This window comes from Protopterus annectens, chromosome 8.part0 (genome assembly GCF_019279795.1).
Source record: "Protopterus annectens isolate FY-2018-M chromosome 8.part0, PAN1.0, whole genome shotgun sequence".
Taxonomy (NCBI): domain Eukaryota; kingdom Metazoa; phylum Chordata; order Ceratodontiformes; family Protopteridae; genus Protopterus; species Protopterus annectens.
Window position 1 is genome coordinate 1985740387 of NC_056741.1, and position 14553 is coordinate 1985754939.

At 41.1% G+C, this 14553-nt stretch overlaps 1 protein-coding gene across 1 annotated transcript in view; it reads right to left on the bottom strand.

Annotated features, from left to right (window-relative positions):
* The window catches only part of ZCCHC14 (zinc finger CCHC-type containing 14), a 1045305-nt gene that overhangs the window by 400830 nt on the left and 629922 nt on the right, over positions 1 to 14553 (bottom strand). The window contains exon 3 of the mRNA XM_044081530.1: positions 10336 to 10406. Within this exon, the coding sequence (XP_043937465.1) occupies positions 10336 to 10406 (71 nt within the window). The remainder of the gene's footprint in view (positions 1 to 10335; positions 10407 to 14553) is intronic.

Sequence of the window (14553 nt, forward strand, 5' to 3'; positions counted from 1 at the left end):
TCCCCCTGTGCCCCCCCCCCCTGCAAATTATATATACCAACTCCTAGATCTTACTACAATGAGGAAAGGTAAATTTCCCAATCCTCACTGTACCACAATCTCTATTCAAAAGCTTTGAGTTTTCAAAAACTCGGTCTTATCATCTTGACCATATGGAGTTCGAGTTTCTGAAAACTCAGTCAAATGATAGGGACCAGACTGAGACACAAGATAAGATGATTATTACTGTTGAAAACAAAATTTAATATTAGAAAATAATATGGATTCTTAAGCTCTCCATATGGTCATGATGAGCAGAACTAGCTGATACATGTACTGTGATAAGGAAATAAGAAAATTCAATATCATGTAGGTATCAGAGAAATGTAAGGATTACTTATAATCTAACTGCGGAAGTTATCTGCAAAATTTAGAATTTCTTTCACTTGGTTAAATGCATCTGCCAGGAGGAAAGCTTACTGGACAACTTCACTCTGACACACACACACACACACACACACACACACACACACACACACACACACACACAGAAAGGTCAAGTGGGATCACAGAGGTACAGTAGCAGCAAGGCTCTGGGGTGGAGTTGTCATTGGCACAATGAAAAAGGGCACTTCCTTTCTATAACCAGGAGTATCTCCTGTATCATGAGGGAAAGAGCCCAAAACTTCACACAATTTTCAGCCACAGCAGGTAATGAGGATAACCACCAAATGCCTTACTGCACCATGCAGGAGAAGGGATGAACCACTGTCTAATTGGCAAACAGGCTAATCTCCACAATGCACCTCTTGTGCAAGATCTAGACCAAAAAATAGGTCCTGGATTTGCAATGGCAGGAAAGAAAAGGAGTGGCTCAGGAGTCCACAGCATTTTATTATGTTATGACTGGGGGGTGAAATTCCGAGACAAAGGTGTGTATGCGTGTGGGTGTATATGTCTATGTATGTGTAGTGACAGGGAAACAGACAAGGTAAATGAACTGTACTTAACTGCCTTGAAGACAGCAGCCTTCAAGTCCTCAGACTCTTACTAGGAAGATGAGGGAAAGGGAATCCCTCCCTAACCTACACCAGTAAATGCATACTTGTATGCAGATAATGTGTGTGTGTGTGGAACGGTCAAGTATATGATGGTGCAGGATGCATACTTGACAGGTAAGTGCTGTATGTTGGCCAAAAGACAGGCAGGTAGTTAGAGGTGGTGTACCTGCTAAAGAAAGCATGAGTACTTGAAAAGTTTTCAGAAAACTTTTGATACAAACCACAGGCCACTTTTCTTAGGGATGCAATCTCTACATCCAAATAGGTAGGTTCCACAATACTTCAAACCACCTTATGGCGTGCATGGCCTGAACTGCAGGATCTGATGTGGGAGTACACAGTGACCTATGTCAAAATAAACCATGAGGCCACCTTCAAGGCTCAGGCTAGTCACAAGAGTGATTCAACCAATCAACTGGGTAAACAGTCATCCAAGAACATCACCAAGATGGGATTCAGAATCAACTCTGTGGGACAGAATGACAAAGTCCTATGTTGCAGCTGTTCAGGGTCTGATTAGAACCTCAGGCACCTGTATTAACTGGGTGGGGAGGAAAGCAGTGAGCAGCCAATGACACTTCACTCATCTTAGGGGAAGTGCAGCAGCTTGGCATCCCTCACAGGGTGACACTTAGCTGGAGCAATAGGTGTTAAGTGGAGATGGAGACCAACAACTCAGTGCAATCACAGTACTTAAGAGCTGATAAACAGAGGGTAATCCAGGGGGCACATGTAAGTTCATGGAAAACTGACTGGCCCCAAAATGTGTTGCATAGATTAGATCAGAAAACAAGAAGGATGTTTCAAGCTCACCAAATTATTTATAAAAATCAGTGCATGCTAACATTACATACTCTCCGTTCCGAAGGAGGGATGGGCCTCCTTGAAACTGATTACATGTACAGATCTGCAATCGTGGGATGGACTCCACACATATCTGCTGACCTCACAAGACCCAAATATAGTAAAAGTTTTGAAACATGAGGAGAATAAATCTAAGATGATTTCCCTGATTAGGCTAGCAGACGCATATCGGTATCGAGCAGGAATGGAAATCAAACCGCAAGTGGATAAAAAAGTGGCAGCAACTGAATGTGCCAAAAAACAAAAAGAAAGAATAGAAGGTGAAGGACCATATGAGAAGGCAAGAAATGTGGAAAATACATAAATATAGTTGCAAGTATAGAAAACTTCTGGAAGAGCCTCATGTTGATCAGGAATGGTTAAGGAGAGGCGAATTCAAACCAAAAGATAAAAGGCTAATATTGGCGGCACAAGACAGTGGACTATGTACAAGTTGGTTTACAAAGTCTATTGAACATGTAGGAGAAACAGACAAATGTAGGTTTTGTAAAACAGAATTGGAAAAAGTTGCACACCTCACTACTGGTTGTGACATACTAATGGCAGGACGACTATATACTGTAAGGCATAATAATGTGGCGAGACTGTTGCACTGGGGATTGTGCAAACATTATGGTATTGAAGTGGCTGAAAAAAGTACAGTTGTGTACACTTACCATAAATGTACATGTTTGAGTGTATTTACCATTGCAGTAATCACATTTGGGTTATCTACTTGCAGTAGCCATCAGTCGGCCTGATTATCAAAGTCTTGGGTCCTGTGTCAGTTGCTGTCTCATCTTCCATGACGTCAGGTAGTCAGGGGTTTAAAGCATGCAGCCAATGCCATTACATCACTTTTTCTTGCCCAAGATGTCAGGTGCCCCCCTAATGGGAAGCAATTAAAAAAAATAAATAAATTATATATATATATATATATATATATATATATATACACACACAAACACACACACACACACACAAGGTTATACCTCCAACAAAAAAGCAAATACACCAAAAAGCTTTTAAGCATAGTAAAGGAGAGTAGAGGTATAGCCAAAAGAAGTCAGGAGGCTGGAGGGAGGGTAACCAGGACTGCAACAGTGAATACACTCGATCATCTACATTTAAGTGCACACAACTGTATTATGTTCTTTGTGTTTCACTGTTGCAGTCGTCACATTTGGGTAGATTCCCAAAGCTAAGGATGGGAGGAGGAATTTAGATAGCATTAGGACCGGCTAAAAGGCCTTGCAAGACTGCAGTGGCAAAGCCAGCTCTGGATTTAGAAAAAATTGGTAGATGGTAATGCTTGGTGAAAGTATGTACAGAACTCCAGGTAGCAGCTTCTAGGATGTCCCTGGTAGGGACACCTCTGAGAAAGGCTGTAGAGGTAGATGTAGCCCTGGTTGAATGGGGTCTAATCTCCTGTGAGATAGGTTTTCCATGGTGCTTATAGCAGAAATTAATGCAATGGCCTATCCATTTAGAAATGGTTTGCTTTGAAATAGCCTTCCCCTTTGCCCCTGCAGCAAATGTCACCAGCAGTTGTTCAGATTTCCTTTGAGGTTTAGTCCTGTCCAAGTAAAATCTAAGTTGTATGTGCACATCTAAGGAGTGCAGTATCCATTCCCCTTTGTTCTGTGGATTAGAAAAGAAAGTTGGCAACTGAATGGACTGATTAAGAGCCACACTGGATACCACATTGGGCATGAAGGAGGGATTGGTCCTGAGGGACACCCTGTCTGCATGAAGGATGATGAAAGGCTCCACTGCCATAAGGGCCTGTAATTCAGATACCCTTCTTGCTGAAGTGATTACTAAAAGAAAGGCTGTTTTCCAAGAAAGGAATTTTAACTCCACACTTACAGCTGGCTCAAAAGGAGGAAGAGTGAGTTTTTCCAACACAAAGGTAAGGTCCCAGGCTGGACTTGGGGCTCTCCTGGGTGGTCTTAAGTTTTTGGCCCCTCTGAGGAACTGCATGAGCAGTGGATGAGAGAAGAGGGGTGGTTCTGTGTTGTAATGAGCTGAAATGGCTGAGGCGTAAATTTTGGAGGAAAAAGAAAGGCCCTTGTGAAACATCTCAGTTAAATATTGAAGAATCTGAGGTAAATTGGGTGCTGCTGAGCCCATTCCTTGACTTTGGTTCCAGAAACAGAATCTTTTCCATTTTTCAGTATAAGATTTTCTAGTACTAGGCCTCCTTGCCACCAAAATTACATCCAACACTCTACTGAGGGATGGTAACAAAGAGATTAGGTAATTAGCCAGGCTGCCAGGTTCAGGGTTTGAAGCTGATGGATCAGAATCTGGCTCTCCTGCTGTGACAGCAGGGTAGGGGTCTGAGGCATGTGCCATGGAGCAAGCAGTGACAAACTGCGCAACAGGGGGTACCAGTGTTGGCGTGGCCAGTCTGGTGCAATCAGTATCATCCTTGGTTTGTCCTGTTTGATCTTTAGTAGTACTTTGGAGAGGAGAGGTAGAGGAGGAAAGGTATAAACTGATAGATTTTTCCAGCTGAAGGACAGAGCACCCACTTTCCAAGCTTGTTTGTGGGGAGTCCTTGTGCAGAATTTGTCCAATTGGTAGTCCTGGGGGGAGGCAAACAGGTGTATATCTGGGCTTCCCCATTTGTTTATCAACATGTTGAAAGTCTTTGGTTCCAGTTTCCACCTGTGTGGGTCCATGAGATTTCTGCTTAGTTCGTCTGCCAGTGTATTTAGTTTTCCTAGCAGGAATTGAGCATATAGATGCACCTGGTAGCTCAAGGCTGTGTCCCACAGAGCCATGGCTAGTCAGCATGCGGGGTAAGAATGGGTACCCCCTTGCTTGTTTATGTATCACATAACAGTGGTGCTGTCCGTCTTTACCATTAATTGTCCTGGAAGAATGTGGTCCTTGAAGGCTGTCAGAGCATTCTGTACAGCTAACATTTCTTTTTGATTGATATGCAGGTGCATTTGACTTGGGTTCCATTTGCCCTGAATGCAAGTCCCTGCCAGGTGAGCCTCCCACGCATAGTCTGTTGTTAGGGTATGGGTGGCAGAGGGTAGAGTGAATGGTAGTCCCTTGTTTTGGTGGCAGGCCTCTGCCCACCAAAGGAACTCTAACCGTAGGCAAGGTATAATAGGAATCATTGCTTCTAGACCCTGAGAATGTTGACACCATAGGTTTTTCAGATACCATTGTAGTTTCCTCATATGCAGTCTTGCATATGGAATTAGTAGAATGCAGGAGGCCATGAACCCCAAAGGCTTGTAGTATTTTCCTTGCAGATAGCAGGGTTTCTGTGGCCATTAGTTTGAAGTAAGTTGTCAAATGAATTTGTTTCTCTGGAGTGATGAAAGCCATCTGGGAAGGTGTGCTCAAGCTTTTTCCCAGGAATATAATTTGTTGACAGGGTACTAGATGTGATTTATTTTCGTTTATGGTGTACCCCAGACAAGTTAGCACCTTTTGTACAAATGCCAGATGATTCAAAAGTATGTCCTGGCTTTCTGCCTGAATTAGACAATCCTCCAGGTATGGGTATATTTGAATATTTCTTTGCCTGCAAAATGCAATGACTGAAGCTAGGCACTTTGTGAACACCCTGGGTGCAGTAGATAAGCCGAAGGGCAGTGCAGATAACTGATAGTGCATGTAGCCTGCTTTCTTCTGCAAGATTCCCTGACTGGAATGTGCAGGTAGGCTTCCCTTAAATCCAGTGTTGCCAACCAGGCATCTTTGCCTAGCATAGGAAGTAACTGGTGAAGAGCTAGCATCTTGAATTTTGGAATCACCAAAAATGTGTAAGATGGAAAGGTCCAGGATAGGACGCCATGAGTTGTCTTTTCTGGGTACCAGGAAAAGTCTTGAGTAGAAACCTTGTCCCTTTTCCTCTTCTGGTACAGTTTGAATAGCCTTTATGCTTAAGAGAGCGAGTACTTGCATTTGAGCCTCTGTCCAGTGACTTGGGGGTAAGATCTGGCCAACCGTTTGGGGTTGGTAACGTGTGGAAGTGAAATCTGTATCCTTGGGAAACTATATTTAAAACCCATTTGTCCTGGGTAATGAATTCCCAGTTTTTTGCCTGCAGAGCAATCTTTCCCCCTAAAGGAGCAGTCAGCTGAGACGTGCTTGGAAGTTTTAAAGTTAAGTAATTGAGACAGTTTACCATAGGGGGAGTCTTACTACTCCCTGATTTGGAAGTGGGAGCCCCCCACTGCTTAGTCCTGTGCGTACCCTGGGACTGAAGCCTGGGTGTTCTGCTAGTTCTGGGTTTGGACTGAGAAGGCCTGAAGAGGCAGGAAAAGATCAATTCTTAGAGGGCCAATGCCTACCAAATCTTGGAAGTTGTACTTGTAGGAAATCTTTAACAGTTTGCATACATTTAGCTTTTTCCTCCATCTTTTTAAGAACTTCTTCTGCGTTGTTGCCAGACAGGAAGTCCTGGTTTAAGGGAGCATCCAGCAATTTAGCTTTAACATGATCTGGCAAAGATTGCTCCTTAAGCCAAGCATGGCTTCTAAGTACAGACCCAGTGACAGCAGCCCTGCAAGATGCCTCTAGTGAATCAAAACCACATTGCAACGTATGCGTTCCAACCTGCTCAGCAGAAATCCTTACATTCAGCACAGTCAGGAATCATCATCATTTTCTGTTTAAGCAATCCAATAATATGCTGCTGCTAACTAATGACCAAATTTGCAGAAGTGTACACCTTCTTACCCCATCTATCCAACGCCCTGGAGTCTCTATCAGAGGGGGCAGGATTTTTGGCAGTAGTAGCCTTAATGCCCTTGGGTCCCTGTGAAATGGTCTCAGGATCCGCAGTAGGATTTTTAAAAAGGAACTTGTTGAGAGTCAGGAACCCTGTAATATCTATCAGGTTTCCTGGGAGCAGGAGGTAAAGAGTCAGGGGCCAAGCTAGATTCCGAAAAGGCATCATCAACAATGTCTAGTACAGGAGGGATAACTAAAGGTCTATGTTGGGGCAGGAGTAAGAAATCCCTAAGTCTCTTTTCAGAATCAGAGTAATCCTGGCTTTCCCAGCGAAAGTGCTCCCTAAGAGTATGCAGGGTTTCACCAAAAAAGAAACCCTCTTGGGGGGGGGGGGGGGATGAAGGAATAAAGTCCTCTGCATCAGAATCCTTATAGGTAGATAAGGGTAAATCCTGGTCATCAGAAGAAACAGAAATTTCAGAATCCTGGTCAGAAGTATCATAAGCAAATTCAGTCCTAGGTCTCTTAGAGGGGGAAGGTTGGCTTCTCCTGATTAAAGTAATAAGGTCTTCAGCCGTTCTTATCATTTGCTTGTTAGGCATAGAGGCCTGACCATACAGTCTGGGCATCGGTTTTCTAGGCATGGTTCGGGTTTTAGGCCTTGAAGAAGAAGAAGAAGAAGAAGATGGTGTTGGTTTAATATACAAGTCAGTAGGCCTGAATACACCCTCAGAAGCTGGTGCCTGCACAGCGGCTCCGGACCCATCAAAGGTAGAGACATCCGCAGGTTCCACAGTTGAAGCATCTCGTGGCATACCGGACTCCGAATGGGTCTCAGTAGAGGCCTGTGAATCTGAAGAATCGGGTATCAGGGGCTGCAAAAGCGCCTGAGTACCGGCGAACTGGCGACTGGCTTAGGAGAAGCGTCATTGACAGCTTTTGACCTAGGCCGCCTGTCTCTGTCTTTATCTTTGCAGTTTTTTTGGAATGTCGGTAGTCGGATGGCTTACCGAAGACATATCTGGATAATTAAACCGAGTATCAAAATATTTAGAAGCATAAATATACCAACGGCAAGCAGTTTGTTGCTTAAATAAGGCACAAAACCGACAGCGAGGTACATCGTGGTCAGAGCCTAGGCAAGGAATACAGTATGAATGAAAATCTTTGTGAGGTATTTGCTTTCCACAAGAAATACAATTACTGACTTTTACTGACATCGGTTTAGAGCAAGAAAAAGTTTCCCCAATGGGGTACTTAGCTTTAGTTGAAGACTTCGGTTCTGAAACTCGAAAACGAAAATTTCAGGAGTCAGCCGACCGGCACTTGAGAACTGCTTCTGCTTTGGGCACTGCACAGCAAGAAAGACTGATGTAATGGCATCGGCTGCATGCTTTATACCCCTGACTACCTGACGTCATAGAAGATGAGACGGCAACCGATGCAGGAACCAAGACTTTGATAATCAGGCCGACTGAGGGCTACTGCAAGCAGATAACCCAAATGTGATGACTGCAACAGTGAAACACAAAGACATCACTGGAAACATGAGCCACAAAGCATCACAGAAAATGATGAAGTCTATATCATATGGGATTATCCACTGCCAACAGTTCAAAATATAGATGCGAGAAAGCCGGGTATAGTGGTCCAAGAAAAGAAGACAAACGTAGCATCACTGAAATCTCCACACCCAGTGACTACAGTGTCCTGTGTAGAGAAAGAGACAAAGTCATAAAATAACAGGATTTGCAAGCAGAAATGAGAGCAATGTGGAAGAAAGATAACCAGATGGTTCCAATAGTAGTAGAAGCAATGACTCTTACAAAAAAAAGAGTCTCCAATCATATTTAGATATGCTACCAATACATGTAACTCTGTACAAATTGCAGAAGGAGTGATTGCTGGGCACATTGCTGGTGCTGTGAAGAGCACTTTTGGCTGACATCAAAGAGTGAAACAATACTAATTTCATGAACTTTAATTGTACTTTGACTTAGGAATTGGGTCCATTCCCGTCACTGGTTTTAGAAACCCAAAAAATTTTGAGAAATTAAAAATGGAAGCTGTTAGCAATACATGTAATGCCATATGAACTGCAGGAGGCGGCAATTCTGAGCACACTGCAGGTGCTGAGAAGAGCACTCTTGGCTACCATTAAAGACTGAAACAATACTTATTTCATGAACTTTATGCCCCGACTTAGGAATGGGGTCTTTTCCTGTCACGGTATGTAAAAACGAAATAACCTAAACATTTGGAGAAATTAAACTGTGAATGCAGTAGCTGACTCAGGCAGACTTATCAAAAGGAAAGGGGTGCTCTCAGTGGGAAGATGGCAAATGCCTCCCCTCCAGCACCAGTAAGCTGGCTCACTTCTTACTACTCAGCTCTCGACAGAGAACAGAGTGCTTATCAGGACTCTATCAGGAACACATGGGCAATAGGGCTCTTGCCCAGTCTGGGAGTGCCTATGTCTCACAGTCCCAGAACAAATGAAATGACTGAGTGACAGTACTGTAGCTATCAGAGGCCAGATCCTGAGGAAAGGGGAAAAAAAAAGGAATCTGCAGCACCTTGGACCCTTTAACATCTGCTAAAATCAATGGAGAGGTGTTGCCCTGAGCCCTTCTCTAGTCAATGGTGAGAATGAGATAAAACAGGGCCAGAAGACCATTTTAAGGATGGCCTAGACTGCAGCAGCATATGACCAAAGTCTGACTTCTGTTTCTTTGGCCTTTTGACATCGGTCCAGCAATGATCTGGGGCTACTCATGTAACCATCCTACCAATCCCCACATTGCACGCACAGAACAAGTTTATCTGATGCCCTCTTCTTGGTAACATCACAGCACATATGGTCTGGATGAACTGAAGGCATACCTGGCCATGCTTCAAATCATGCTAATTTCTCAGGCAGCAAAGAATGCGCTGTGTGCTATAGTACAGGTCTGGACTCATTACCTGGCAGCCATACTAAGTTAGAAGGCTTTGCTGCTTTAGTATCAAATCCAGGAACTTTTCCATGCTATAAGTCTGGATCAAGATCTGAATTATGCAAGTTGAAGAATCCTTGTTGCTGCATCTTTGGTCATGTCAGACACCTTAATTAGGGATGCTTTTTGCTTTTTATCCAGATACATCTGCACTGCAAATTCTGCTCTCTCTCTACTATATTATGACGAAATTCCTGGCATATCTCATGGCTTGGGACATCATTTTTCAAACCAAGGCAATATAAGCACCAATTCTGTTAGTCCCCATGAGTAATTTGCTTACTACCACCACAATAAAAATCACAGACTATATAATTACATACCTACAAGAAGTTGCAGATATAACGGAAAATATATACTGTCAATGACACAAGTTAATCCGTTGTATTATGAAACTTAAGGCATACAATCCTTCAAGAAAATTTAAGAGTTAAAAGCCTTGAGAACTACTAGTGGGCAAACAAAGTGCAGCAGATATTCATTAATTTAGACTGCAAAAAAAAGAAAAGGGTGCATTCTTTTGATACTTGTACTCCTAACAACAAAGGTTTCAGAATGCACGATGATGTGCACATAGGAAATTTCCACTGCTAAAAAGATCAAGCAAAAGGGCTGACGTCCATCTGACAGCTAAATCCCAAACATTTTACAATTTATACAGTAATGATAGGTACACTGTACATACAGATGTATCCATGTTGATTCATTACATCCCAGAACTAACTCACATTAATGACTTTAACTCAACTTACCTCTAATAAACACTCCACAGCCTTTTCATCTTTTGACACTCGTTTCAGTTCTACTCTTTCAACATTGACAACTGAAAATAAATTCAAAAGTACGTTCAAGTATTGAATTCCAATCACTGATTACATCAGCTCTATACAGAACAATAAAATCACACATATCAAACTTTTGATGCTGTTTCTGAAAATATCATTACAAGATACATTTACAAAATGAAAAGGCTAAACCCTAGGCTCTAAAATCTCTCTCCCCCCATTCACCCAGGAGTTTATAGAAAGGGTCTGTTTTTCTGGCAGAATCAGCTAAGAAGAAACCACCCCATCATACAGTACAAAGGTAAAACATTCAGAATGCAGCACATCAGTAAAACATTCAGTATGCCCTCACAAATCTTTTTTTTTTTTTGGAGGCTGTATACTTCTTTTTGAAAAAGATGTATGTGGGGCAAATCCCACCCCAAAATAAGTAAATGACTATGTATGTTTCAATGCAATACACACATTTCATTTTATAAGAACCGCCCATAAGCCTTGGGGCTAAAAAATCTCATCCCTGTGTTATTCAGTGTTACTATCCACAGCACCTATCATCCTACAATAAGATTGCAGAACAAAAAATATTTATATTTAAAAGATGAACATGCTTTATTTATAATCATATACAAGTTTTTTTTAAGATGCAAACAATCAACCACTCAACTTAAAAATGTTATTTGAATGTAAAAAGGTGGCTATAGTGCGTTAGGTGCAGATCCAGAATAGCAAGTGACATGGTTACACAAGATGCAGTGTTCTGTGTTATCACATCAAACTGTTCTACTGCTAAAGTTTATATAAGTCAATTAAAGAGCTTCCCATAATCGACAAGCATATAACAATCGTCTGTCTTTGACTTATTTATTTATTTATTTATTTACATTTGTTGACCAGGCTAGTCTAACTGGATAAATGTCCATTTTCAGTAGAGGCCCGGGGAGAAGAGCTCCAAGCATAGACAGAAACGTATTATACAATATTAATATAAAATACTAAGCTGTGATCAAATACAGATAACAATATTTGAGAGAAAAAATAATGAGTTATTTAGTGGGGAATGAACTAAGATTAAATACAGAAAAATAAACAACATTTGAGAGGGAAAAAACACAAAGAGTAATAAATTTTAAAAATTTATAAAAATGTTTTGTTTTTTTTTTTGATTTTTGCTCTAGCCCTCATAATCCATACTAAAATAGGCAATTTATGGAGAAAAGATGGGTTACACACAGTAAGTAATGACAATAATAAAACTTAAAGACTTCTTTTACTTCTGCAAATGCATGTCAATTCACATTTTTCTCTCACTATACCACCTTCTCAAGTTAATTGAATATCAGTTTAGAAGGTATCTTTGATTATTTCTGGAAATGTCTCTGATTCTGAAGAGACTGAATGCTATGTCAGTTTGGTACTACTTCTCAAATATTCTTGATTTTGTCTAATTATATATTAACAAAACACTCGTTTTTTTCAAGTAACTTGCTGATACAGCCTGATATTAAGAGTTTCATGCTTCTAATTGCTCGGAAAAATAGGTACTAGTACAAAGCTTTTTGCTCTGTTAACTTTTCATGTTACCTAGGAGTAATGGTTAAAAAAATAACAAAACTGTACCTGACTTGGGCCTTTTTCCCACCCATTATTTTAAGATTTGTTCGTGTTTCTTGAACAAAGAAGTTGAGAATTATGGTTCAGTAGCCAGTACATCACTATAGCTATCAATTACTGAACTCATTTATACAAATATTGCTTTGTCAATTAACACACGAGTTTCTGCATTTTACTGAGTTTTAACTGAATATTAGAAAGAAAAAAAAAACAGTGAAATAAAAAAAACTACATGCAGCAATTCCGGTCATCAGAAAAGCTCAGAATTGTTACGCAGCTGCCGTAGTATTCGAAAAATTATGCAAAATCACTAGCACAGTCCAGTGTTCTGTATTACTGCCAAAAAAAAGGCATTAGAAAATTCACTGCACATTTACAAAAGTCTGTAGAAATTCAGGATTTACCAAATTTAAGAAAATGGTTTTCACTATATGCATTGTTAGTCAAACTGATAACCAGAGATGGAAGAAATAAGAAAAACTCAAGATGCAGAAACCTCAGTTATGCCTCCAATGACTGGTACTTCAATAATGTGCAATATTAAAATGGGCTGTTACACTCTCAATCTGCAGCAGTTTTAAATACCTTACAGACTGATGTACACTACAGGATGCACATAGAAATACATTTTTACTTCCCTCTTCCTTGCAAAATTATTATCAAAGGAGAAAAAAATGTAACGTCAGAAAGTTAACATCTGACAATTAACATCATTATCAAACTACTTACTGTACAAAAAGGGTAAGATTTCAAAATTTATTTATTGACATTTGATTACCATGAGTCTGACTGGATAGGTGCTCATTTTCAATGAAGGCTCTGGGAGAAAAGATCCAAAGTATTACAAAAACATTTTAATAATAATAATTTCACAATCTTCAAAAACAAAAAATACAAAAGCATGTACAGTTTAAACCAAACTGACGTGTGAAAACAATGTTTAAGAATATATACATTATAAGTTCGTAGGTGCCTGCTAGGCTAATGACCACAAGGGCTTTTTCAAGCCTAGCCATGCATCCCAAATCTCTGACAAGTTCTGGTACCCTTAATAAGTATAAGCAGGGGCTTGGCAGATTAAACATTTACAAACAGGGGGCCTGGGAAATTAACCATTTACAAACTGCCTATGTCCATTACAGACATAGCTGCCAAACCAGGTATAAATTTCCCTTTCCCTACCCAAATGTCCAAGTTACACCTGAAATGGTTTGGGGAGTAACTCTGCTTTACGTGGATGGGGAGTCTATTCCAGAGACGGGGTAGTCTCTGGGTTACATACCTGTCTTTCCAGCAGTTTAACTCTGCTGCTTGTTTTGCTGATATGCAGGAGATCCATCAGAGTGGTGTTTGACATTGCCTTGTAACCCTGGCATAGATCTCCCCTCAATACCCTGTAGGAGTCAAAATAGAGGAATAGAGCCTTGTGGCAGTCTGCATAGGACATGTTATTTATGTTCTGTATTAATTTACGGAGGAACCTCTGTGGATATTCCAGTTGTTGAATATGCCTGGTTAGGTACATACCAAATGGGGCACTATATTCAATACAAGGTCTGATGAATGCCGAATATAGCAGAATAATGACTTCCTTACACAACAAAGAATGATTTCCTCACTGCTGCAGAAACGTGATGGTTAAAGGCTACATTACTGTCTGTTTGTTCCCCCCAAATCCCTGATTACTGGGTCAACTCTTAGGGGTGTGTTATCCATTGTGTGTTATCATTATGATAGTTATCAGGAGTGAATGACTTTCCAAAGGATATTATTATGCATTTCTTGGCATTTAGATTTAGTTCACGGCTCTGATACCAGTTATTTGTCAGTGTCAGCCCTTCCTGGAGAATATTTGTGTCAGTGGTGGATTCAATGATTGCTCCTAATTTGCAATCATCTGTAAATTAAGTCAGACAGAGGCCACTGACATTGATCTTGACTTCAGAGAATTAAATGCCAAAAAAAAAAGAGTTTTCCAAGGACAAATCCCTGAGGGACTCCACTTGTGACTGACCTCTTTGTAGAGGCAGACTCTCCAATTCTAACTTCCTGTGTCCTGTGAACCAGCTGGCTATCCAGCAAGGGTTTGTACCTAACCACTTGAGTTTGTCAGTAATGACTGAGTGGGGTAGTGTGTCAAATGCTTCAAGGTGGGCAGTATGAGACATTTTTCCCTCAAGTCCACCAAGTTGAGTGGGCATGACCTGCCCTTGATTAAACCAAAATAGGTTGGGTCCAGTGTCTTGAGGTTTCTTGTGTCATTATTGATCGTTTCCATGATAATTCTTCCCATGGCTTTGCATACGACTAGTGAAACTTATGGGTCTGTAGTTTCGAGGATCTGTCGATGGTTCACCTTCATGCAGGGAGATGACTGTTGCTGTTCCCCATTCACAATGCCCGAAGAGGGTTTGGAGGCTACAGTTACATAGCAATTCCATCGGGCCTGATAAGTCCTATGCTTCATGCTACTTAGAATGCATCCTCTGCTATTATCTGGTGCACTGATGCAGTGTTCTTGGAGAGAGAGAGAGCCTTAAGGACCTGTTCCCTACAGACAGCAGTGGGAGTTAT